Here is a 26,163-nt window from a genome sequence, read left to right on the forward strand (position 1 = left end):
TGGCCATCTGGGAAAAGCTTACCTTGAGTCTGGGTCTAGTTTTCAGTATGGACTTACCTTGTGGTACTAGGACTGGTGGAGCGGGGATCCTCTCTCCGGGAGTTGGTGCCCTCCCACCTCAGCTGCTGGGAGCCGAACACTCTTTTCAGGACGCTTCCTTTGAGAAACTTGGAGATGATCTTCTCTCTCTGAACATTGCTGAACACTCTGCCTTCTGGGAGCCAGATGGCCTTGTCAAACGCACAGCTGTGGCTGGCGGGCAGCGGAAGGTGCTCTGGAGACACGGGAGCTCTCTTTGAAACGAGGACAAAAGAGGAGGAAAGATGGAAGTGGGGGGAGGGGGAGGAGGAAGAAAGAAAGGAGAGAGAGAGAGACAGAGACAGAGAGGCAGAGAGACAGAGAGACAGAGAGGCAGAGAGACAGAGACAGAGACAGAGAGAAGGAGGAGAATTACCTGTTACCTAAGAGCCGTAAGTGAGGATAAACAACCGAGGTGTTGCCCTGTGCTGCTGTGGGATCAATTTAGTTAATGAGGCTTCAGGCAAGGCCTAGGCAGCCATTGGCCCACATGGCAACTCACCCTATCCTGCAGGCTAACAGCAGTATGTGGCCAGTCTTCCTGCCTTACTGAGCTCTAGTGCCCAAGTGCTTTTCGCCACATGTGCTTAGGAAAAAAACAAAACAAAAAACAAAAAAACAAAACAGAAAGCAAAGGACACTGACTCCCGTAAGTCTTACATATAGAAACAGAACAGAACAAAACAAAACTAAACTATACCAAAAAGAAAAAATCCATCTGATGGTTTATTTCACGATAAAAGTAGGTGGAACAGTATTCTCACGTGTGTATAGTCAGTTCTTTTTCTTTTTGGCACAGGGTCTGTCTGTGTAGACCAGACTGGCCTTGAATTTACAGAGAGCTGCCTGACTCTGCCTCTGTTTCCTGAGTGCTGGGATTAAAGAGGTACACCACCAGCCTGTGGCATTTCTTTATCAATTTATCTGTTGTTGGACAGCTAGCTAGGTTTATTCCTCATGTGCTGGCTATTGGTAACAGGGCTTCAAATCTTATTATGTTTGGATTACCCAGGAGTGGAACGGTTGGCTCTATACTAGTTCTGTTGTTCAAGTTTTTAGATAAGCCTTTCCTCAATGACTATTGTGCTAATTTCCATTTTCACTATCGATAAAAGGGGGTCTTAACGTTGCCTTCTCTCTGCCCCCCCTTGTCAGCATTTTATATTGTCTTCTGTTTTAAGAGGTTTATTCTATTGTAAAAGTTTTGTTGTTTTATATGTATGAATGTTTTTCCTGAATGTTTGTACTCCGCTCAGCATATGTGTGCCTGGAGCCTATGGAAGCTAGGAGAAGTTGTTGGAGCTCCTGGAACCGGAATTACACATGGTTGTGAGCCGCCATGAGTTTGCTGAAAACTGAACCTGAGCCCTCTACAAGAGCAGCAAATAAGGAAATAAGGCGCTCTTAGCTATGGAGTCATCCTTTCAGCCCTTGTTTTCGCTTCTTGTTAAGAACCACTTTTTTTTTTTTTTTTTTTTTTTGTCAAGGAAAACTTTCAATAATCGTGATCTTCTTCTGATTTCAGTCAATGTCCACAGCTTCAGTTAACTATGAACGTTCCATCCAGTGATATTAGAGTAACAATTCCGAGCGTACTGTCGGACAGGCATAGTTGTGTACACCTTGAATCCTGGCGCTCACGAGGAAGGGGCAAGGAGATCTCTGCAGGTTTGAGGTCATCCTTCCTGGTTTACATATGGCTTTCCAGGCCAGTCGGAGTTACATAATAATCCCCACACCCACACCCCCACCACCACATGCACATACATGCACACATATTGTTAGAAGGTAAAGGCAGGCAACCTTTAGGATCAATTTCTATATGAATATAACATCGACATACTCATTACTTTCTGCCCAAGCTTTAGGAAACAAGGCGCAGCCCAGACACATGTCTGTTCACTGTCTTAACCTGGCAAGCATGCGCTCCCCCTACCTTGAACTGAGCAAATGGGCACGCCACCTTCTCCTCCTAGATTATAACCTTGAACAGAGCACGCTCAGGAACGTGCCCCTTCTTAAAGTGCTTCCCTATGTGGACATGCATCGGCTTTCCTAATGAAATTCCTGTGGGTTTTGTTGCCTCGGTTTTTTGTTTATTTGCTTGTCTGCTTTCTCTAGAGGGAGACTGTTTTGGAAACAGCCCTTGTCCTGTCCTTCCCTACTGTGTGTGAGTAGTAAGCCTTTCCTTACTCTGTTGTGTAAGTAGCCTTGCTCCTATGGGCCTGGTGCTTCCCAAGATACAGACCCATTGTATTTTGTTATTGTTAGGTCAATTGATGCAGCATAGAAAGACCATATTTAAAACATGGCTTCTTCCTTTTCTATTTATTAAAAAGGAAGGCTTAGAGTAATGCATTCAGCTTTGCTTAGAAGAAAGAAGCCAGAGTATGTGCGCTCCAGTTGCCAACATATTCTGTCCTTCCTCTAGCCAAAAATACTTATGTGATTTTGAGAAGCACATTGTACTTGAGTGGTTCTCATTAGCTCTATAAACTATTTTAAATGAGGGGTTTTTTTTGTTTGTTTGGTTGGTTTTTTTTTGGCGGTGCATGGTTTTTTAAAAGCCTTCAAGTTTTTGGTTTGCAAGTTGAGGATAAAAAAAGTGAGAGTTGCTCATTTCCTTCTCTGGACACAAAGATTCCCTAGGGTACAGCCATGTTATTTTAAAATGTTGGCAAGGGCTTTGCAGCATGGTTAAAATTCTGGCTAAGATAAGCAGAAAGTACCAAGAGAACATGCGTGTGATTCTCCTAATCTCTCACCATTTTGCAGTATGACTGGCAAGCCAGTCCAACAAAAATTCCATAATTGTAGGGAACCCTGGCGCCCTAGCTAGTTGGTGGGGCTAAAACCAACCTAACCACTCTGATAGAAGTCACCTATGGCAAGCAAGTTTCCTGGAGACGGCCCGTCTTTGCAAGGGGTGCAATGGGTACATGCTGAGAAGCACAGTCCCAGAGTCTTCGTCCCACAGTCGTTTTTTGCTGCTGATAGGCCTGCCACTATTACATAGTCTAATGATTTCTGGGCATCAGCCCACCCTACTGGGCAAATGTCCTACAGATCAACATAAGGATGTTCTTTCACGAATTCATGCTATCTAGATGAATTAATGACTTTATAGAATTCCTGGTCTGATTCAAACAATTTTAGGAGGAAAAATTTAACGAGATGGTTTTAGTTCTTTTGCCAGAAAGAGGTAATAAAGTTAGAATCAAGGATAGAATGTATCCCCCTCCTTACAGAGTAGTAGGTAAGGGCTGCATAATAAGAAAGACAATGAGCTTTCATAAATTGCAGTGAGAAGAAAAAATAGGCTTAGGACAGATTTGTGATCAAGGAAAAGCCTTCATTTAGGTCAAGGCCAAGGGTGAAGCCACAGGTGTGCACTATGGTAAAGCAAGGCCACGTGAGACTGTTGCTTTGAACTTATAATGAAACACTGTTTTGAACTTACTATCTACATCCCTCTGTAACTCCCCTTTTTTTGTAATGTTTTATCTATGCTGTACTTTTATAAAGAACATTTGTCTAAGAATGTATAAATTGCCAAAGAGAAATAAATAAAGTGTGGCCGTTGGAGCTCTGCTCCATCCACTAAATGTATCCATGTATGTGTATGTGTATATGTATATATATATTCATGTGCAAAATGTCTATATGTCGCCGTCTATACATATGTGTATACATACGTATGTAGGTATATGTATATATATGTATGCATGTGCATTTCATCATTGTGAAATTAATGAAATGGGTGGTGTGTATCTCTCTCTCTCTCTCTCTCTCTCTCTTTGTGTGTGTGTGCGCGCGCGCGCGCGCGCGCGCGCGGCTGACTTTCTTTCTCCTCTTCTTTTCTCTCTGGCTCATGAAGAGTTAAGGAACTCTAAACCTCTCACCTGGCATGCAAGGGGCCCTTGAGTCAGACTGAGAAAGAGTCCAAGTAACTAACCCTTAATTCTTAATCCCCTTCTTTTATCAGTTAAATTGCCAGAAGCCAGCTGCTTTTGGCCACAGCATAACGAAGAGTTAAAGAAAGAGTTAAATTGCTGAAAGTAAGCAGCTTTTGGTCACTCAATCGCTCACTCTATATCCCCTTTGAGCGCTGCCTTCTTGGGGAACTAGATGCCAGGATGCCAGGATGCCAGGATACCCCTGCCCTGCCGGCCTCCCGCCCGAAACACACTATTATTTGCATTTTCACCTCTAACTGGGGAGTGGTTCTCAGTCATTTCTCAATTGTTCCAGTTTCGCTATGAAGTCTGAGGCTGTTATTTAGGATTGGAGTTATCCTCTGCTCCTTGGTCTACACTGAAGAAAAACTAGCACTAGGGAGATTTTATTTGTTTGTTTGCTTTGCTTCTTTTGTAAATCTGGAAAAAAAAGAATACGTAGCAGATGGCCCTCTTACCTGTGTTACTCTGGACATTTCCTTAGTTTTGGACCATAAAGCTCTTCCTTGGATCTACAGGGGACAGCACTGATGTAACCACTCTCTTGGGGGGCCTCCTAGGTCTGTGAAGTCTTAATTATGTACACAGCGGATACGAGGAGACCTCTGGGAAGGGAACACAGCACGGGGCTATGTGCACACCACTCTCCCTCCTTTCAGGAAAACTCGCCCTTTCTCCTCAGAGCTCATCCACATCCAGACAAGAAACTGGAGTTTCTGTGGAAAATCTCTCAATTATTTGGCAGGATACCTTCCATGGGCAGCTTTTCTGTGCTTTGAAGGTGCAGAAGAAGTTCTTGGGGTTCCAGGCCAATACCTGGGCCATTGTGATGCTCAGAATGCCAAGGAGTCAGAGACCAGAAAGCAGGTTCCACCGTCTCCTCTTGGGGATGGCATCAAGCTGAGACGAAGAAGACTTGCTGTGCCAGTCACCATGTTTCACGTGATCGGCTGCCTTTCTCTGTAACTTAACAGGCTGTCATGAACGTAAACATAGACTCCGAGCAACTCTTTACTGAAGAAAAGCCAAAAGATTATGCCCAGCCTGACGTCTTGTGTCACACCTTTGAACTTCTCTCTAACCTTCACAAGTTGCTCCCAAATTGTACGGTGGAAGTACTTCATTCCTACAGAAGTGAAGAGGACAAGAGAAAATGTATGTGGGTAGAGAACAGATGGGGTTGCTTATAGTTGCACGCTGGTGTGAACCCTCTCCTAGTTGTGGGTACTAACTTCCTGACGTCACAGGTGCCTCAGTCCATGAGACCCTTGACACATCATGGCTCGATAAGCCTTTGTTCTCTAGGTGACCTGTGGACTTTGCCCATAGGGAGAGGTCATTTTCTCTTCTTCATATCATCTTTCACAAGCCAAGATAAGTTGCTATTCATCTCTCGGCAAAGCACACCTATGGAAAGATGAAAATCCGTACAGCCACGTACAGATGTACTCAAGTTACAAGTTAAGATGGGGGTTTGATTTTGAGATTGGCAAGAAGGGTTTCGAGGTGAGGATCAGATGATACAAGGACTTTAAACTGTTGGGGCAAAACTGGTCACTTGGATGCAAATGATTCTCTACTTTTTAATCCAGAGTGGCGTGAATGAATTCATATATCCAGTTTACATCACATATTGCATAAGGAACACACACACACACACACACACATTTGAAGTAGTTTAAATAAAATAGCTGTGTGGACAGGCAATTCGCAGGATGAGCTGCAGGTATCCAGAAAATGGATAAATAAATCAAGGAGTATTAGGCCACCACATAGGCTCCATGAAAAACTACCAGAAATTAAAGGAAGTGAGTGAACTCGTACCTGCTCTCTGTGAGGAGCATGCTGGGCTCAGGCCGTGAGAGGAGGACTTGAGGGCTTTATTACATTTTAAGTGTATGTTATTAGTAAACTGAACTTGGCAGAGGGAAGCAGAAAATAATTTTCTTCTCTCTAGAAGCTCTCCCTTTCTCCCCATTTTTATCAATTCATTGAGAATTCCACATAATATATTTTGATCATATTAACACCACCCCCAGCTCCTTCCAGACCCATTCTGCCCCTGCCTTTTGATCCATTCAATTTTTTGCCTACCTTAGGTGAAATTATAGGCAAATTGCTTAGCTTTGCCGGTGGGGAGGGTCAGTACCATTGAGAAGAGTATGGGAGTGAGAAAAGGAAGTGGGGGACTGAAAAGCCTCTTTCTTGTCCTAAAATACCAGGTACCAGGTCATGACCCAACACCCCTGTTCTCTGGCAGAGGAACTTAGCAAGCCTTTCTCTCCAGCACCACATGGGATCATTGCTGAAGGCCTCTCCTCTTCCCTTTCCCTACCCATCTAGGCCAGGTTGCGTACCAACATACCACTCTCTGGGGTAGTTCATAGACAACAGAAACTTGTTTCTTACGACCTGGAGTTCTGGGAGGTTTTAAGATCAAAGCGGATCCACTGTCTTTTGAGGGCTTTCTGATTCGTGAACAATCCCTTTCATTTCTTCCTTGCCCCATGAGGAGAGAGGCTGTTTATGAAGACACTGATCCTATGAGTATTCTTTCCTCATGACCACCTCACCTTCTAAACACTCCGCCTCCAACTCCCACCTCCTTGGGTTGAGGTAGTAAATATTTTAAAATGAGTTTACTATTTATTTTTAAAGATTTATTTATGTGTATGAGTGTTTGCCTTTGGGTATGTAAGTGCTCTGTGTGTGTGTGTGTGTGTGTGTGTGTGTGTGTGTGTGTGTGTGTGCGCGTGCTGCCTGCAGAGACTGGAAGAGGGCACTCGATCCCCAGGAACTGGAGTCAAACTGTCTTTGGGGGGTGAGAATTTAACCAGGAGCCTCTGCAAGAGCAGCAGGTTCTCTTAGCCACTGAGCCATTATTCTGGTAGCTAGGCAGGAATTTTGAAAAAAAATAAGGGAAATAGAAAAATAATAGTACCACCCTTCTCCAGTTTTTGTATAGTACTCTTCCATCTATTTCAAGTAAGATTTCCTTAACCTGTACCAAATACCTCTTGAGATTCTACTCAACATGACTCAAGCCCATTGCTTTCCAGAGGGGTAAATTAAGGTTGTGGAAACTCTTACTCCCTATTCCTCCACAGGTATGTGTGCATATATATGTTAATACATATATACAGTATATAAATCTATGTATTATATACAATATAAAAGTATGTATACATATATATGCATACTTAATACAACTGGCTTCGAACATTGCCCTGTTTGCTCTATGGCTAGAGGGCAACTGTGGTGCCAGCCAGTCACCATTTCATGCATCCCAGTGTTAAAAGTTGAATCGTGTCCCTCTCAAAAGAGATATTGCAGTCTTAACTCTAGCACCCCCTATGGTGGCCACATTTGGGAATATGATCTCCAAGGGGATGAATATAACTTAAGTCCAGGTGAGCATCTCGTGAGAAGACCCGTACAGGAGAAAGGTGACCATGGGACAAAAGAGGCAGGATGGAAAGTGATGTCAAGGAGTGCCAAGGGTTTCTGTGGCCATCTGGAAAATGTCAGGAGGTAGGAAAGGGCAGAGAAAGCTTCCCCCATAGGGACCTAGAGGGAGCATGGCCTACTGATCCCCTTCAGCCATGAGATAAATTTGTTATTTTAATCCATATATTTGCATCTACCTAAGGTACTATTACAACAGTGCTAGGAAATTAGTGAGGCGAGTGTTAAAAAGACATACAGCCCCACTCAGCTGGTTAGTGGTTTTGTTTTTAACTGTTTGTTTATTTTACAAGATCTCTTAAGGTCAGGTTTCTGGGAAGAAAAATGCCATAATGTGTGGAACCACAATGACTCTGTACCTAAGGAAACCCTCAGTACCTTAAAGAATGTTTAAATTAAACATACAAACTACATACACACTCAGGCATTTTATATACAGAAGGGATCCTGGTGTCTACTAGACATTCCTCAGATGTTCAGGCTATAGTCTAAAATTCACAAATCAGCCCTCTGTCACTGTGACAATATATCTGGCAGACACAACTAAAAGAAAGAGGTGCATGGTTTAGAGGGTCATGTGAGTATCATGACTGTGGGGACAAGCTTATATGAGAGTTGTCCCCATCATAACTCACCAGGAAGCAGAAAGCACAACAGAAAGTTGATAGCAATAATGTGTCCCCCCAAGGACCTGCCCACGATGACCTACTTTCTCCAGTCTGAGTCCACTCCCCAAGTCTCTGGAGTCACTCAAAATGGTACCACCATCTGAGGTCGAGCATTCAAACCAACCATTTATGGATCATTTTATATCTTCAGACTATAACACTGATGCCACAGACAATCCAGAACCTCTCACATATGCCTGTTCTTCATGCTAGCAACTCCTCTTCCACTATCTTCCTACACACACACACACACACACACACACACACACACACACACACACACACACACACACACACCTCTTGTACAGAGTGTGGCAAAGGATTGTTCATAGTGATGAGGAACTCAACAGCCCAATGTCATTCAGTCGCATAGAGAGTAAATGATTAGATCAATGTAGTGGACTCCTGTTATTAAGACGGTTGCCAGCTGGCTTTCCATCAAAGATACCTAACAAATACCTGAGATAAAGCTACTTCGACGTTCGTAGCTTCAAGAGATTTCAGTTCACGGTTAGCTCCATTGTGTTTGGACATGTAATGAGAAAGAACATCATGGAAAGAATCTTTTTTAAAAATGTAATTATTTATTTATTTTAACATATGCATGCCAGTCTGTATGTACACATGCATGCCAGAGGAAGGCATGAGATCCCTTTGTAGGTGGTCATGAGCCACCGTGTGGTTGCTGGGAATTGAACTCAGGACCTGCAGGTAGTGTTCTCAACTGCTTGAGCCATCTCACCGGCCCTGAGAATCTTAAATAGAGCAAACTGGGTGAGTGGGAAACAAAGGTAGAAATAAGAAGGGGCCAGAATCCTAATATCCACCTCAAGAGCACAACCTCAGTGATCTAACTCAATTCCCTGTGCCCATCCCATGAGTTTCACTTCCAAACAGTGCTGGGAAACCAAACCTTTAGTATATGGACTTTTGGAGAACATTTAAGATTTAACCTATAAAAAAGTTTTGACGTCCAAATACCAAAAAACACAATGTATCGATGGATGAGTTACAAAAGGAGACATACAGTATAATTCATATTATGTTGTTTATATCCAAAGACAACTGTGCATTTGAATATACAAATATGTGTGTGACTGCACACAAAATACAGAGGAAAGGCATCAGATAGAAGACAGGATGAGGGGGTGTAGGCTTTTCAGAATGGTTTAACTTTATTCCAATGGAAATCTTTTCATGTATTATTTTTGCTATGTAAACACAACATTAAAACTGAAGATGTGGTATGCGATTGAGGTCAGAGAAGCATGCTTTACTTTTGGAGAGATTCTGCTTACCTGGTGCCTTATCTTCTCACTGTAGATGTGTATTGACAGTGACACCAGTATTTCTTGCCCATAGCTATCATGGGTTTCAGAACTGTCGGCTGTAGTAACTCTCCTATGGTGGGAATTCCATTTAAAGAGACACAGGAAGGCCTGGGAGGTGGCACAGTCGGTCAAGGGCTTGCTGCCCAAGCAGGAGGCCCTGAGTTTGGATCCTCATCACTCAGATAAAAACCTGAGCTTGGTGGTGAGTGCTAGTAACCCAGAGGCAACTCATCCTAGCTGAATCAATGTAGTGACTCCTGCATTGGCTCGGGTGTGATAAGGGTGGTTTGGTGTACCACAGAAACTGTGTGCATAGGAACAAGTGAGTGAGTACCTCTCAAACCACAGCAGAGAATGAGAGGAAAAAACCAGGGTTCTACTGTCCCCTTCAAGGGCACACTTCAATAACTCACATATCTCCCTTAGAACTATTTGTTAAAGACACAGCACCAGCCAATATCATCCCCATAGGGACCAAGTCTTTATTTACTGACATTTAGGGGATACCATTGTAGTATATAAGAAAAGAATTTTTATAAACAATTCCCTTGAGGCAAAAGACCATCACCATCACTAACAGCAAAACAGGTGCAAGTCAGTTCCCGAGCTCAATGAATTCAACTGAGTATAAAGCTCAATTCTGGCAACTGAAGCAAAGGGCTAGAAATCAGGAGGCTCCTGGGTAGGAAAACGGAAAGGGAGAGGAAGACCAATGTTTTTTTTTTGTTTTTTTTTTCAGTTAACATCTAAGATATCTGACTTTCTGATTCTGCTCCCTGTTTTTCCTGAGAAGACAGGGAAGCCCTTCTATGTCAGGAACCAGTTAGAGCATGCGAGCCCAAATTCTGAGGGAGAAAGGAAAAATCACCCCACTTCTAAACAGATAAATTCTGCTCCTCTGAGCAAATTCTGGTATCCTTTCTTCACTAAGAAGAGTCTAACTCTTTGTCTCTCTCTCTCTCTCTCTCTCTCTCTCTCTCCCCCTCCCTCCCTCCCCTTTTCCCCTGTCTCTCTCTCTCTCTCTCTCCCTTTCTCTATCTCCACACCCTCCTCCCTTGTCAGGACAAGGGAGGGCTGCTCCTGGTCACTGAGATAAGTAAATGACCACCAAGGGCAATAGTTAGAGGCAGTCTCATCAGAGTTCCCAGTTCTGTTATTGAGCCAATTTTGAAATAGGTTTGAGACCCTTGGGATGGACCTATCCATTGTCATATGTCATTTAGTTAAATTACCAAACAATGGCCCTTTTGAGAAAATTCTTGTTTTTTTAGGGTCTCCCTTCATTTCCATGCTATAGGAAGAACCATCAGTTGTCCATTCTGAAATCATGGGCAGCTGAGATAATTTAGAACTATTGTGTCTACTCTGGACCTCCATGAGGCCATTCCAGCATTAAGTGGATGACTGATGTCCTGCCTTCTAATACACCCAAATGGGTTGTAGAGCTACGTGTGTTTTGTTCTTACATTGTTATCCATTAAAGAAGAGTTAGGAAAGCTGTATGATCATATAATACAAGTAATCTATGTCACAAATAAACACTGTGTAGTTCAACTAGGTGGCTTTTCCTTCCATTTGCTCCATTTTTCCCCTTCTTCCCTCCTTCTCTGCTTTGTTCGCCTTCTTGTCACTTCCTGCAGTGAGAGTGCCTCATTATAGGAAAGGTATTATTCTATTCTGGTACTAAATTCATGTCTTGTAGCAGGAAAGGAATTTTATTATGGGCCACTGTCTCAATGTGACTCAGTCAATGGATGTGGCATGAATGTAGGATCATGAATGTACGATCAAGTCTGGATTAAAAGTGATTAAAAGCAAGATTAAAGGTGGCTTGGTAAGGGTGAGTTTGGGAATGGAGAACCCTGCCTTTGCTGGGTGTCATCTACCAAAAGTCTTTTCTTGGGTCTGGATTTCAGCATGTCAATCCCACAGCCTGGAGAGTGGGCTACTAGTCTGTAGTGTGCACGAGTTCTACTTCTGACTCCTTGCCTGCCTCTCCGTGGTGTTTGGAGTATCTTCCCAAATCTTGAAGTGACTTTGTAGATCCCCCTTCCTTGCAGAGAGTAATATTCTAAAAGGCAGCTTCCCAGTGAGCCTGGGGCATAACTTTTTCCTGAATCCAGAATGACAGGCAACCTCTGCCCCGCATAAGCCATACAAAGCAGGTATTATTATTCACAGACAGGCAGAAAGAGACAGAAGCCATGATGCTTTGGGAACTGGTTCCTCAGGCCATAAGCTTCTCAGGATCACTGAGGTATTGACTGTGTGTATCCTTTTGGCTCCATGGCTGAGGGACTCTGGAAAGCAGCCCATCCTGGTTTTTACATCTTGGGGTCATTTGAGTCATGAAGTTAAGTCAGTGAACAACATCATGTTTCCAACTAACTAGAAGATTGGCAAAGAATGTGGGCTGTCTAGCTAGCTCTCCTTTATCTCAAGATACATTTTCAGCACTCCGTCATTTCCTTGAGAACAAGAGAGAAGAAGGGAGGATCTGTTCTGGTCTAAGATCATTTGGAGAAATAACCAGCAACATTTACCTTTTGTGGAGTTGCTTTCTGACTGGAAAGGGGCACCATTCCATTTCTGATGGCAGGGTATAAACCCCTGGAATCACCTCATCCCCTCAAGGTGGTTCCACCATTCTGGCATTTTAACTGCTACTCACCACCCAGAGAATTCCAGCAGTAGGAGACACAGGTCCAAATCCCAAGTCTCAATTAGTGGGTCTCCAAATGCAGAATAGTTCTTAGGCAAAATAGCAGGAACATGGTGTTCTAAATTAGGAGCAAGATGTTTAGTAGTAGTAGTAGTAGTAGTAGTAGTAGAAGAAGAAGAAGAAGAAGAAGAAGAAGAAGAAGAAGAAGAAGAAGAAGAAGAAGAAGAAGAAGAAATAACAACAACAGCAACAACAATAATAGTATTATAACTTACTATTTGTTTGCAAACTATACATAAGGAACCAACAACATTTACATGCTCGTGGTCCTAGCATATTTAATGCAGGCATTTATAGTCAACATATCTCTTAGACTAAGATATACGTAATTTTGCTGGAGTAAAGGGATGGCAGAGCTTAGAAAGAATTACTAAATTGCTAAGCTATAGCCGGAGGGTATACCTAACACACAGGAAGCCCGGAGTTCTATCCTCAGTACCACGTACACACAGACATTTCAGAATCGTGTTACGCAGGGTTGGACATCAACACTGAATTCTGTTAATACTTATTCTACCACCAGGTGAGAAGCCTGAATTCTCTGGCATAGAAAAGATCTTAGCAAGACATCAGTTGCCAAAAGAGATTAGTCTGTCCCCAAAGCCAAGCCATGTGCCCTCATGGAAAAGAAAAATAATCAACAATATCAGTGGCAACTGGAAGAAATGTCTCCTGTGGCAGAAAAGCATCTATGAGCCGCCCATGAGCACCATCATTGTCAGGTAGGGTTTTGAATTTTTGTCCTATGATCATGTTTACAGAACACAGAATGGTCACAGCCAGAAAATTCTCATCCCCCCCCCCCCAAAAAAAAGTTTTAGTATGGTCTATGTGAGACATGGAGGGCATGGACCAGTCTTTCCCTAACACAAGAGCACACTGCCTCTACTTTCACACATCCCGAGTTACTGAAGAAGCTCTCAGTGCAAGGAAACTACTGGAAATAGATAGAACAGTGTATTAACCTACCTACTGCCTTCTGCTCCAGGGAGCAGAGATCTGCAGGGCCAGAGTAGGTTTGTTGGAGAGGAAGCCATCCACTAAATGCTACCATTAGCACGACAGAGGACTAGACCCTTGACTTTATCCACAGTGTGCCAGAGTTTTACACTGGGAAAGGAAGAACCATTGCAAGGATGGAACAAGATAGATTTAAGTGCTCTCAGGCCTGTGTGGAAACAGGTGGAAGCCGGAGCCCTGCTGGGAGCTTTGGTAGTTAACACAAGTGAGGAAGAGTTGGCCTCAGGCTAGGTGAGAAAGGAGATGGCATGTGCTAAGCCTTAAGCATTGGTTACTCAGCAAACTACCTTATTTGGTACATTTCTCTGCTCATACCAGCCAGATGTGGAGTTTCTAGTTGCTGCCTTTCTATCACTGACCATACTATTCAAGATGATACCTGTGCTTTGCACATCATAAACATTAGCGGGTTGACAGATTAAAAAGCAGGCTACTCTCTGATCCTAAGAGGATATCATACAGGGAGAGGTCTAGCTCATGAATTTGCCTATTCTAGAAGCTTCCTTTGGGATCATCATCCTAGTTAACAAATGTCCTTGTCTACCTGTCCTCTCCTGTCTCCAGCTAGATTTAAAAATCTATAGCTAGTGAGATTGTGTCTCCTAGTAATATCAGAAGCTATATCCATAACGTCTCACCAATATGACTGCCTAAATGTGAGCTGAACAAGAATGACACCAAGGCTATGCCAAAGTGGACAGAGAAAAGCACACAAAGCTTCACCCCTATACAAAGAACTATAGGCAAGTGAAGAAAGCTGGGGGTGGAAGAAGTGGCTTTCCCCAGGGAAGACCATGCCAATTGGTTGTCCAAAGTCAAATTGCCAGTCCTGAAAGCAGACATACAAGTAACATTATACAGATGGACTAGGTTACATTTATACACACACACACACACACACACACACACACACACACACACACACACATATATATATATATGCAATATCAATTAGTGAAAACAGAGGCCATAAATTTAAAGGAGAGTGTAGAGGGGTATGTAGGAGGGTTTGGAGGGAGTAAAAACAAGAAAGAAATGATGTAATTAATTAAATTATCATATCAAAAATATCCATAGCAAAAGAAAGCAAAGTTATGTTGTAAGAAAAAAGTAGTCATTAGAACCATGGCATTTTTCAGGACAGTGACGTGACATTGAGATTTTCAAGGGTAAAAGTTATTTTAAGATATTCAAATTAAGATGATATAACCATGTTTAGAGGCCATCTTTTAAATCAAATGTCAGCATCATAAAAGGCTGCTTTAGGCTGTGATGCTTTCACATGGTGTGACATGTTTACTTAACAACGTACTGTGGCCTATGAAATATAGCTTGAAAATCAGCATCCAAGAGTGGACACCCAACTCCATATATTTCCTTCTACCGGCATGCATCTGCTCTCTGTAAAAGTGCAGACTGTTTGCACCATTTGTGGGTTTTGTTTGTTTGTTTAGGGCTGGGGTCTCTGAGAAACAAAAGCTCATACAGAAATAAGAACATAAAAGATCAGCTAGTGACAGAGGGTTCATCAAAGTGGCGATAAGCGGGAGCATTGGGTGGAAGGAAAAAAGACCAGTTCTGCTGCAAAATAACTCTCAAAGGATCTAAGAAAAGTCTAACAAGGGCATGGGCTACTTCACAGGATTCAATTGTGAATCCTTTTTTTGCCATGACTCTTGGATGCCAACGTGCTCAATTGCCCTATCTTCCAGTAACTGGACCATCTAAACACTCAACGAGTCTATCATTCTCTTGTGGCTTAACCTTGAGAACATCCATGCTTTAAGGAAGCAAAGGTGCCACGCCCTCTCCCCGAAGAATATTGTCAAGAAGAACAGCATTCTTGTGCAGGTGTTGATTGCAGTACTGTGAGCTCCTGGCCTTGTCCATCTGTAAAATAAGATCAGTACCATCGCATCTTGTGGGCTTATGCTGGTACGATTGGATTTTAACAGGTATAAAGTACAGTGAGAATGTGTACTTTAATATGTGTAAATATTAGACCAAGACAACCATAAAAATCTTGAACTTAACACTGGCAAATTTCCGTTTACTATTTGACATCTGTATCTTCACTTACCCAGAGAGGGCAAAGCCCTTAACAAGGACTTAATCCATTTTCTATGGCTTTTGCAGAGTACTAGAGATTGGGTAACTTAAGGAGAAAATAGCTCCATTTAGGCTCACAGTTCCAAACGATAGAAAGTCAAAGATGGCCAATGAAATGTAGGGTCTAGAAGATAGGAAATCCTTCCCTCTGATAAAGGCATAGCATTGCTTTAAAACATGACATTAGTTGGGAGGGCAAGTAAAGACATGTGGAAGAGAGGGAGAAAGAAAATGGAGTATGCTTTCTTTGTAATACTCTGTGTGTGTGTGTGTGTGTGTGTGTGTGTGTGTGTGTGTGTGAGTGTGTGAGTGTGTGTGAGTGTGTGTAGACCAGAGACCAATGGCAGATGTCTTCCTCAATTGCTCTCCAGCATATTTTTGAGATAGAATCTCTCACAAACCTGTATTCACTAAGTTAGCCAGACTGGCTGGCCAGTGAGCACAGGGACCAGCCTGTCCCCATCTCCCCAGCACTGTGATCATGGATGTTTGCCACCGCAGCTTTTATGTGGGTGCTGAGGATTGAATTTGGGGTCTCTCCACTCATGCACACCAAATACTTTATTGATGGAGACATCTTCCCAACCTGTAATAAACTAATTTTGACCTATTAGGATGAGAGTTGGCATATTCCTGTCAGATGGGCATTAATCCCTCTTATGAATAACCTTGTCCATGCAGCATGGAGAATCAATGTTCTAACTTATGATTTTTTTTATAGGGGGACATAGTCAAATCATAACACATAGTGATAGTAGTCATAGGAGAAGACCCTACATCACATTGGCTTCGAAAAAAAAATTCTTCCATTTTGCTATGTAAATAAAACAACGGTTCCCAAAGCCCTACCGTGCTGAAAAACAGATTTTCCAAGCATCTACCATCACAGATGGTGGTGTATTATCGCTGTTGGAGAACATGGCAGGATGCCAGATTCTACATTTTATAATATTGTAAATCCTTTCTGGAAACTGCCTGTAAATTATAATTACTCGTAAACGGCATTTATTGGCTCAATATGTCATACTCGTGGGCTCTGGGACCCATTTCCCTTTTTCTTTTTAAAGTGTAACAAAGAGGTCTTGAACAGACGATAGTTGAATGATCCACACTGGGACTTTAGAATTTTAGATTCTAAAATGTTTCTATTAAAACGACACAGTAGTAACCAGAGACAGGGGCCTGGTAGTAGTAAGTAGGGTTGATTTTGCTCCCCCTTCACTGTAGACAGTTGGAATTAAACTTTGCACGGCACCAGCTCCAGAGAAGCAATGGGCACTCCATCTATCTGAAGTAAAACCTTCTGGTTTCTTTGGAAAGTTAGTTATGTCAAATGATGTTTTGCTGGGGCCCACAAGTGAAAGGATGTTTTGCTAAAGCAGACATGGGAAAGTATTCATGATGTTTAGAAGGAGTATAAATATGACCCTGCAGACAGGAGCTCAAGCATTGGTTTGTTTTGCTCCACCTTGCTATTCTTCATTGACAGTGCACGCATGTATTGGTTCACCTTACATTACATTGCTGAGCTTTGCTTGTAGTGACATTATAGAGAGAAAATCACCAAAGAACTTCTCTGGAGGTTCCTGTGGTTTCTTGCCCCTTCCAAGGACTCAGGGCAGTTGGCGAGCCTCGAAGTTTCTTCTGGATTGAACTGTGCTTGTTTTGTGTGTGGTGTCTGCTGAGTGGACTGGTCCATAGCTGCTGATTCATGAATGGTGATTGCTGAATGGACTGGACTGCCATTGATGATTTGTGTTGGTGTTTTGCTAGAGGACTGGTGTGATGGTTTGTATACGCTCGGCCTAGGGAGTAGCACTATTAGAAGGTGTGGCTCTATTGGAGTAAGTGTGGCCTTGTTGGAGTAGGTATGTCACTGTGGGTGTGGGCTTAAGACCCTTATCCTTTCTGCCTGGAAGTCAGTACTCTGCTAGCAGCCTTCTGATAAAGATATAGAACTCCTAGCTCTGCCTGCACCAAGCCTGCCTGGATGCTGCCATGCTCCTCCCTTGATGACACTGAACTGAACCTCTGAACCTGTAAGCCAGCCCCAATTAAATGCTGTCCTTATAAGAGTTGCCTCGGTCATGGTGTCTGTTCACAGCAGTAAAGCCCTAACTAAAACAAATGGATGGTTGTTATCCTGACAACAAAGATTGGACTTGCCCCCAAAGAACTATTTCTAAACAGGTCTACTTTGGCCTTGTCCTAAAACTTTTCTTTTCCACCACCTCTGGTAGGTGGTGGGCTAGAGGAGAGGTTGAATGCTTATTAAATTAGGTTAAGAAAAATTTATGCCTACATCATCTCTACCATAGATATCCACAACATTTACCGTGCTGTACTGTAAGAACATGCTTGTTTGCTACCCCAACCCAAGCTCCCACTTGGTTCCTGAGTAGGCATTCAAGACAATGTTTATGTTGCTTACAACAGATGGATTCAAGACAAAAATATCTAAGTGACAAATTTCAGTCAGGTTATATGATCATTAAATATACAGATCAGCTTGGCACAGTATATGGTACCAATTGTTTGTTTCAACTTGTGTCCAAGTGTTGTTATGGAAGTATTACTCAGATGGGATTTACATTCAAATCAGTAGTCACTGAGTAGAGGTGATTGTTTTCCATAGTGTGGTAGACCTGTCATTCAGTCAGTTAAAAACATTAATAGAAAAGACTAAGATCCCATAAAGGGGTGGAATTCTAGCCTCAGGCTAACCCTTGATTTCCAGACTGTAAGGTGAACTCTCATTGGATTTACCAGCTTGCTTACTAATACCACAAATGTGCAATTTGTTAGCCCTCATAATCTCCCAACTATATATGCATTCTGTTCTCATTTATGGTCATTTTCTGCTAAACCCTAGAGATACGTTCTGAAAAATGCACTGGGTCACAAGCAATCAATCTCATTATTGTGCAAACACTGCTGTTACACAGCATAGAATGTATGTCAACCTCTGGATGTGGCCTCTTAATGCAATCAAAGAAGTAGTGATAAATGAATCCAAGTCAGCATTCAAGTGCCTCCTACATACTCATGTTTATCACAGAATGGTTCATAGTGGCCAGATGCCATCACTGGATGGAAGAGTGCATTGAATGTATAAAGTGGACTTCTACTCAATCACAAAGATTGAAATTATGTTGTTTGAGGGAAAGTGGCTAGAACTGGAGATCATCATGTTAAGCAAAACAAGCCAGGTGCAGAAACATGAATTCCATATTGTTCTATTGCTGTGATAAAATATTCCAGTCATAAACAACTTGGGGGAGGGAAGGGTTTATTTGGCGTCTACTTCCAGGATGTTATCAATCATTGAGGAAGGGCAGGGCAGGAATTCAAGGCAGGAAACTGGAGACAAAATTATAGAGAAATGCTTGCTGTCTTGCTCTCCTCTCAGGCTCATGTTTTGCTACCATTCCTATACAGAACAGGACTAGCTGCCTAAGGAGTGATGCCTCTCACAGTAGTCTGCACCTTCCTACATCCATGAATAAGACAACGGCCCATAGCCATGCCAATCTGATCAGGAGATTGAGGTTCTCTCTTTCCAGGTGACTCTAGCTTGGGTCAAATTGACAATCAAACTAGCCAGCATACATGTTTTCTTTTATATGGGAAATTGCCCAGGAGGAGACACACAAGTGAAAGGGGGACTGTAATGGATCTAAAAGAATCTTGGATGGGGGATAAAAATAGGAAATAAAAGAGGTGAATATTGCCAGGTGTGGTGCCACACGTCTTTAGTTGCACTATTTGGGAGACAGAAGCAGGTGAGTTTCTGTTAGTTTAAGGTCAGCTTGGCCTACATAGCGAGTTCCAGGGCAGTCAAGGTTACATAGTAAACGCCTGTCACAAAAAAAAGCAAAAAAAAAAAAAAAAAAAAAAAAAGGTGATCATACGCTCATATGAAAATACCACAAAGTAGTTTGTTGGTATGTAAGCACCTGTCCTAGTTAGGGTTTTTATTACTATGAAGAGACACCATGACCAAGGCAACTCATATATAGGCAAACATTTAATTGGGGCTGGCTTACAAATTCAGAGGTTTAGGCCATCATCATCATAGCAGGAATCATGGCAGCATCTGGGCAGACATGGTGCTGGAGGAGCCAAGAGTTCTACATCTTGATCCAAAGGCAGCTAGGAGCAGACTGGCTCTTCTACCTTGAGTGGAGCTTTAAGCATAGGACATCAAGGCCCACCCCCACAGTGACACTTTCCTTCAACAAGGCCACACCTATTCTAATGAGGATACACCTTCTAACAGAGTCAGTTCCTGTGCCCCAAGATTTAAACACATGAGTGCCTGAGGGCCAAACCTATTCAAACCACCACCGCACCCTACCCAGAAAGACACAGGAAACAAAGTATTATGAAGCTGCTACTGGTGTTACATAGCAGCAGATTTACAGTAATGCTTTTTAACAAGTAGAAGTACATTCTAGCATAACGATAAAAGCATAGTATTTTAAATACATCGGCTAAGAACATATCATTGTGCAGTATTATGTACTGCTCATAATTTTATGTGCTATGTATCATTGGCTGCATAGTAGAGTTGTTTTTTTTTTTTTGACACCTACTTCAAAACATACTCGTGGTTCATTGTGTTATAACTTTACAATGGCTACAGTCTCACTAGGAAACTTTCAGTTCCCTTGTGATCTTACCATCATTGTACCTGTGTTCATCATGGACTGTTATTAGGTGGTGACTATGTGTATCTATGTACAGGTACTATGTACAGACATAGATGGAAGTCGTGCTCTATTTCTATAAGAAATCCTATCATATTCCATGAACTCAGCATTTGTGTAATTACATCTGTGCTTAAGTGGAGTTGTTTTATAGTCTAAGAAGAATGGTCTCGACCATGGAAATTAACAGATTAAGCAGAATTACCTGAGGAGTGGGAACTGAGCATTGCTTAAAGGAGGAAATCAAGACTGTTACCATGTTGTCCCTCTCTTACTGAAAACTGTCGCTGGATAGGATGGTGGGAAGGGGAAAAAGCTCTCATAGAGTCTTACAGGTGCTTGAGGTCTGGGTCGGGTGTTTCTAGGTTCTTGGCCTCTTCTTCAAGAAATTGGAAAAAAAGAGGCTCACGTGAATTTTATTTTTAAAAGCTATTCAATGGGTCCAAATAACCTGCAAAAGAGCAACAGGTAGTCAAAGGCCTCAATTAATTTTGGGAACTCTCCTTTTCAGGGCTCAAGAGAAGGAGGAGTTCGGTTACTAAGGGCTGTACCAAAGATGCTCCTCTATTATGGTTGATATATTAGGTCATATAATCGTTTTCTACTGTGTATGTCTCATTCTATAGTGCATCTGACTTTAATTATATACATCCTGATTATGCATAGGCATTGGATAATAAATAGAGTCTCTCTATAAATTCACTTGAGGATATAGTTTTGCCTTGCTATATATGCAACTAAAACTAATTCAGAATAGACCAGCCTATCCATCCTATGTAACTAAATACATTGGGAATACATTTGAAAAGAAACTAGGTTAGATTGATGTTAAGGGAGGAGAAACCTATTCCATTGTTTAGAGAGAAGTGAATACATAGCGTAATGCAGGTAGGGGTCCCAGGTTGCTGGATGCATTGTTCAGTGTGTGTGTGTGTGTGTGTGTGTGTGTGTGTGTGTGTGTGTGTGTGTGTGTGTGAGACACATTTGTGGCAAAAAGCGGGTCTTCCAAGTGTATTATTAGAAGAACTGGGTTGAGCTGGAGAGATGGCCAAAAGGCTAAGAGCTAAAATGCTCTTGCTGAGGCTCTTCCTCAGTTCCCGGTACATACATGTTATAATCATATATAATTTCAGTTCCAGGGAATCCAATACCCTCTTCTGACATCCCAATCATGAATGGAAAAAAGCACTCATACATATAAAATAAAACAAGTATATCTTTGAAAAGAAGGGGGAGAAGGAGAAAAGGGAGGAGGAGAAAGAAGAGGAAGAGGAAGAGGAGGAGGAAGAGGAGGAGGAGGAGAAGGAAGAGTTGCCCATGACCCAGTTCAGGCAGAGTCCCAGATTATTAAACTATCCCTTTTGCTTGCCCGCACACAGTCACAACGTGCCTGCTGGAACCTCAAAAGACTACTTGAGTTGTCACCTCAGGAGTGGGGCCCAGATCCTGCCATTTTTAGAATGTTCTCTTGGTGAAGAGAATTTGTAGCCAGAAATGATAGCCGTTGAACCCCTTCTAAGTCAGGAGGCAAGACACCGAAGCCATCTTGTGCTGTGTAGGTTTGCCATTTTCAACATTCCAGGGACAATCGCACAGTATTAGGCAGATGCCAGCTGCCAGACTGCAGAGAAAGCAGGTCCTGAAAAAAATGCTTTTCTGCTCTCAAAGTCACTGATGAGAGTAAACGGATCCCGCAAGAGGGAGAAATAAACCAGGAAGGAAACTTAGACATGGAGCCCCAAACCTAAGAAAATAAACTTGGAGCCAGAACTGGGGAAAGAAAATCTATAAGCATCAAACCTCATAGAAATGCAACTGAAATCATGGAGTAAAAGCCACAGAACAATCTATGTCAGAAGACAGGAGAATGTCTTACGTTTTTGTGAACAGTGTCACAATACACACAGGATTAGACTATAGAATCTAGACATATAGTGATAGCTGATTTCCTTTCTTTTGGATAAATGCCCACAAGTCAGATTGCTGGATCATATAATTCCCTGCGAATTATCCAGGGGCATTTTTATGTTTTAATTTTCTATTTTTATTTCTTTTACCCCTTCCTTTATTAATAAAGTTAAGATCTCCAGTAAAACGTGGCAGAAGTATGCATCCTTGATATTTTTTCTAATTCTGAGGTAGAAAATCAATATAATATTCACTATAAGTCTCTGTAAATTCTCTTTAGTAGTTCCAGTAAATTCTCTACTGTTGCTGTCTGTGTAATTGTTATCATGACTCGGTGCTGAATTTTGTTCAATGCTTTCCCTCTATTGAATTAGTCATATCTCCCAATTCTCTTGTTACCGAGTTTGTAAAGATATTTTAATTACAGTAAAATCTATAAAGCTTTAAACTTGTTGTTGAAATAAGCCTTGTGTACAGATAAGTGGCCCTGAGTACATTCACACCAATATTCTGTCATCAACACTGACCATCCCTTGAGTAACTCCCAACAGAAGCTCTATATTCATAAAATAACAATACCCCACTTCTACATCCTTATGGCACTTGGCAACCATTATTTTTTCAATCTACAAATTTCCCCATTCAACATGCTTCAGGTAAGTAGAATTATACTTGTCCTTTTAGGTTTGGCTATTTCACTTGGCATGTGGATTTATCTTGTAATGTATGTCAGAATTTCCTCCCATTTTAATGTTAATAATATCCCATTCTATGAAAAGATAATACTTTAGCCACCATTCATCTTGTGGTCTATGCACATGGTACATCTCCAAGGCTGGGGGTTACAGGCACAGGTCCTACCCAGTTTATATGTGGGTGTTGAGCTCTTGCCCACTGAAAAATCTCTCCAACATGTTGTAGCCATTTTCTTTTTTCCCCATTTTTTTTTTTTGGATATTTTCTTTATCTACATTTCAAATGTTATTCCCCCTCATGGTTACACCTCCAAAAACCCCCTATACCATTCACCACCTCCAGCCTCCATGAGGGTGCTCACCCACCCACAATCTCCCACCTCCCCACCCTGGCATTCCCCTATACTGGGGCATCGAGCCATCACAGGACCAACCAAGGACTTCTCCTCTCATTGATGCCCAACAAGGCCATCCTCTACTACATATGCTGCTGGAGCCCTGGGTCGCTCCATGTGTACTCTTTGGTTGGTGGTTTAATCCCTGAGAGCTCTGGGGTGTCTGGTTGGTGGATGTTGTTGTTCTTCCTATGGGGTTACAGACCCCCTCCAGCTACCTTAGTCCTTTCTCTAATTCCTCCATTGGTGACCCCATTCTCAGTTTAGTGATTGGCTGTGAGCATCTGTCTCTTTATTTGTCAGGAGACAGCTATATCAGGCTCCTGTCAGCATGCACTTCTTGGCATCCCCAATAGCGACTGGGATTGGTGACAGCATGTGAGATGGATCTCCATGTGTGGCAGTCTCTGGATGGCCATTTCTTCAGTCTCTGCTCCACTCTTAGTCTCTGTATTTCCTCCTGTGATATTTTGTTCCCCCTTCTAAGAAATACTGAAGCATCCACACATTGGTCTTTCTTCTTCTTGAGCTTCATGTGGTCTGTAAATTGTATCTTGGGTATTCTAAACTTTTGAGTCCACTTATCAGTGAATGCATACCATGTGTGTTCTTTTGTGACTGGGTTACCTCGCTCAAGATATTTCCTAGTTCCATATATTTGCCTAGAAATTTCAATGAAGTCATTGTTTTTAATATCTGAGTAGTACTCCATTGTGTAAAGTACCACGTCTTCTGTATTCATTCCTCTGTTGAAGGACATTTGAGTTCTTTCCAGCTTTTGGCTATTATAAATAAGGCTGCTATGAACATAGTGGAACATGTGTCCTTGTTATATGTTGGAACATCTTTTGGGTATATGCCCAGGAGTGGTATAGCTGGGTCCTCAGGTAGTACTATGTCCAATTTTCTGGGGAACCTCCAGACTGATTTCCAGAGTGGTTGTATGAGCTTGCAAACCCACCAACAATGGAAGGGTGTATTTCTTTCTCCACATCCTCACCAGCATCTGCTGTCACCAGAGTTTTTGATCTTAGCCATTCTGACTGGTGTGAGGTGGAATCTCAGGGTTGTTTTGATTTGCATTTCCCTGACGACTAAGGATGTTAAATAATTCTTTAGGTTCTTTGTGGTCACTCGGTATTCCTCAGTCTCAGTCGAGAATTCTTTGTTAGCTCTGTACCCCATTTTTAATAGGGTTATGTGATTCGCTGGAGTCTATCTTCTTGAGTTCTTTGTATATTTTGGATATTATCCCTCTATTAGGTGTAGGATTGGTAAAGACCTTTTCCCAATCTGTTGGCTGCCATTTTGTCCTATTGACAGTGTCTTTTGCCTTAGAGAAGCTTTGCAATTTTATGAGGTCCCATTTGTTGATTCTCGATCATAGAGCATAAGCCATTTTTTTTTCTGTTCAAGAAATTGTACCCTGTTCCCACGTGTTCAAGGCTCTTCCCTACTTTCGCTTCTATTAATTTCAGTGTATCTGGTTTGATGTGGAGGTCCTTGATCCACCTGGACTTGAGCTTTGTACAAAGGAATAAGAATGGATTGATTTGCATTCTTCTACATGCTGGCCTCCAGTTGAACCTGCACCATTTGTTGAAAATGCTGTCTTTTTTCCATTGGATGGTTTTAGCTCCTTTGTAAAAGATCAAGTGACCATAGGTATGTGGGTTCATTTCTGGGTCTTCAATTCTATTCCATTTATCTATCTGCCTGTTTCTGTACCAATACCATACAGTTTTTATCACTATTGCTCTGTAATACTGCTTGAGGTTAGGGATGGTGATTCCCCCAGAAGTTCTTTTATTGTTGAGAATAGCTTTCACTATCCTCGGTTTCTTTTCTATTCCAAATGAAGTTGCAAATTACTCTATGAAGAATTGAGTTTGAATTTTAATGGGGATTGCATTGAATCTGTAGATTGCTTTCAGCAAGATAGCCATTTTTACTATATTAATCCTGCCAATCCATGAGCATGGGAGGTCTTCCAACTTCTGAGATCTTGGATTTCTTTCTTCAAAGACATGAAGTTCTTGTCATACAGATCTTCATGTGCTTGGTTAGAGTCACACCAAGTTATTTTATGTTATTTGTGACTATTGTGAATGGTGTCATTTCCCTAATTTCTTTCTCAGCCTGTTTATCCTTTGAGTAGAGGAAGGCTATTGATTTGATTGAGTTAATTTTATATCCAGCCACTTTGCTAAAGTTGTTTATCAGGTTTAGAATTTCTCTAGTGGAATTTTTGGGGTCACTTAATGATACTATCATATCATCTGCAAATAGTGATATTTTGACTTCTTCCTTTCCAATTTATATCCCTTTGACCTCCTTTTGTTGTCTGATTGCTCTGGCTAGAACTTCAAGTACTATATTGAATAGGTAGGGAGAGAGTGGGCAGCCTTGTCTAGTCCCTGATCTTAAAGGGATTGCTTTAAGTTTCTCTCCATTTAGCTTGATGTTGGCTACTAGTTTGCTGTATATTGCTTTTACTGTGTTTAGGTATGGGCCTTGAGTTCCTGATCTTTCCAAGACTTTTAACATGAAGGGGTGTTGAATTTTGTCAAATGCTTTCTCAGCATCCAAAGATGGTCCTGTAGGTTTTTTCTTTGAGTTTGTTTATATAGTGGGTTACATTGATGGATTTCTGTATATTGAACCATCCCTGCATCCCTGGGATGAAATCTATTTGATCATGATGGATGATCATTTTGATGTGTTCTTGGATTTTGATTTGCAAGAATTTTATTGAGAATCGTGGCATAGATATTCGTAAGGGAAATTGGACTGAAGTTCTCTCTCTCTCTCTTTGTTTTTTTTTTTTTTGGTCTTTGTGTGGTTTAGGTACAATTATAATTGTGGCTTCATAAAGGAATTGGGTAGTCTTCCTTCTGTTTCTATTTTTTGGAATAGTTTGGACAGTATTGGTATGAGGTCTTCTCTGAAGGTCTGATAGAATTCTGCACTAAACCCATTTGGTCCTGGGCTTTTTTGGTTGGGAGACTTGTTAACAACTGTTTCTATTTCTTTAGGAGTTATGGGACTGTTTAGATGGTTTACCTGATCCTGATTTAACTTTGATAGCTGGTATCTATCTAGAAAAT

The 26,163-nt window shown here is 41.8% G+C and overlaps 1 protein-coding gene across 1 annotated transcript in view; it reads left to right on the plus strand.

The window, feature by feature from the left end:
* The first annotated feature begins 4,917 nt into the window (after window positions 1-4,917).
* C14H6orf201 (chromosome 14 C6orf201 homolog) overlaps window positions 4,918-26,163 on the plus strand; it is a 44,788-nt gene continuing 23,542 nt past the window's right edge. Inside the window, exons 1-2 of the mRNA XM_032884572.1 lie at window positions 4,918-5,189; window positions 12,744-12,942. Of these exons, the coding sequence (XP_032740463.1) occupies window positions 5,015-5,189; window positions 12,744-12,942 (374 nt within the window). The 5' untranslated portion in view covers window positions 4,918-5,014. The remainder of the gene's footprint in view (window positions 5,190-12,743; window positions 12,943-26,163) is intronic.

Source organism: Rattus rattus, chromosome 14 (genome assembly GCF_011064425.1).
Source record: "Rattus rattus isolate New Zealand chromosome 14, Rrattus_CSIRO_v1, whole genome shotgun sequence".
NCBI classification, from domain to species: Eukaryota; Metazoa; Chordata; class Mammalia; order Rodentia; family Muridae; genus Rattus; species Rattus rattus.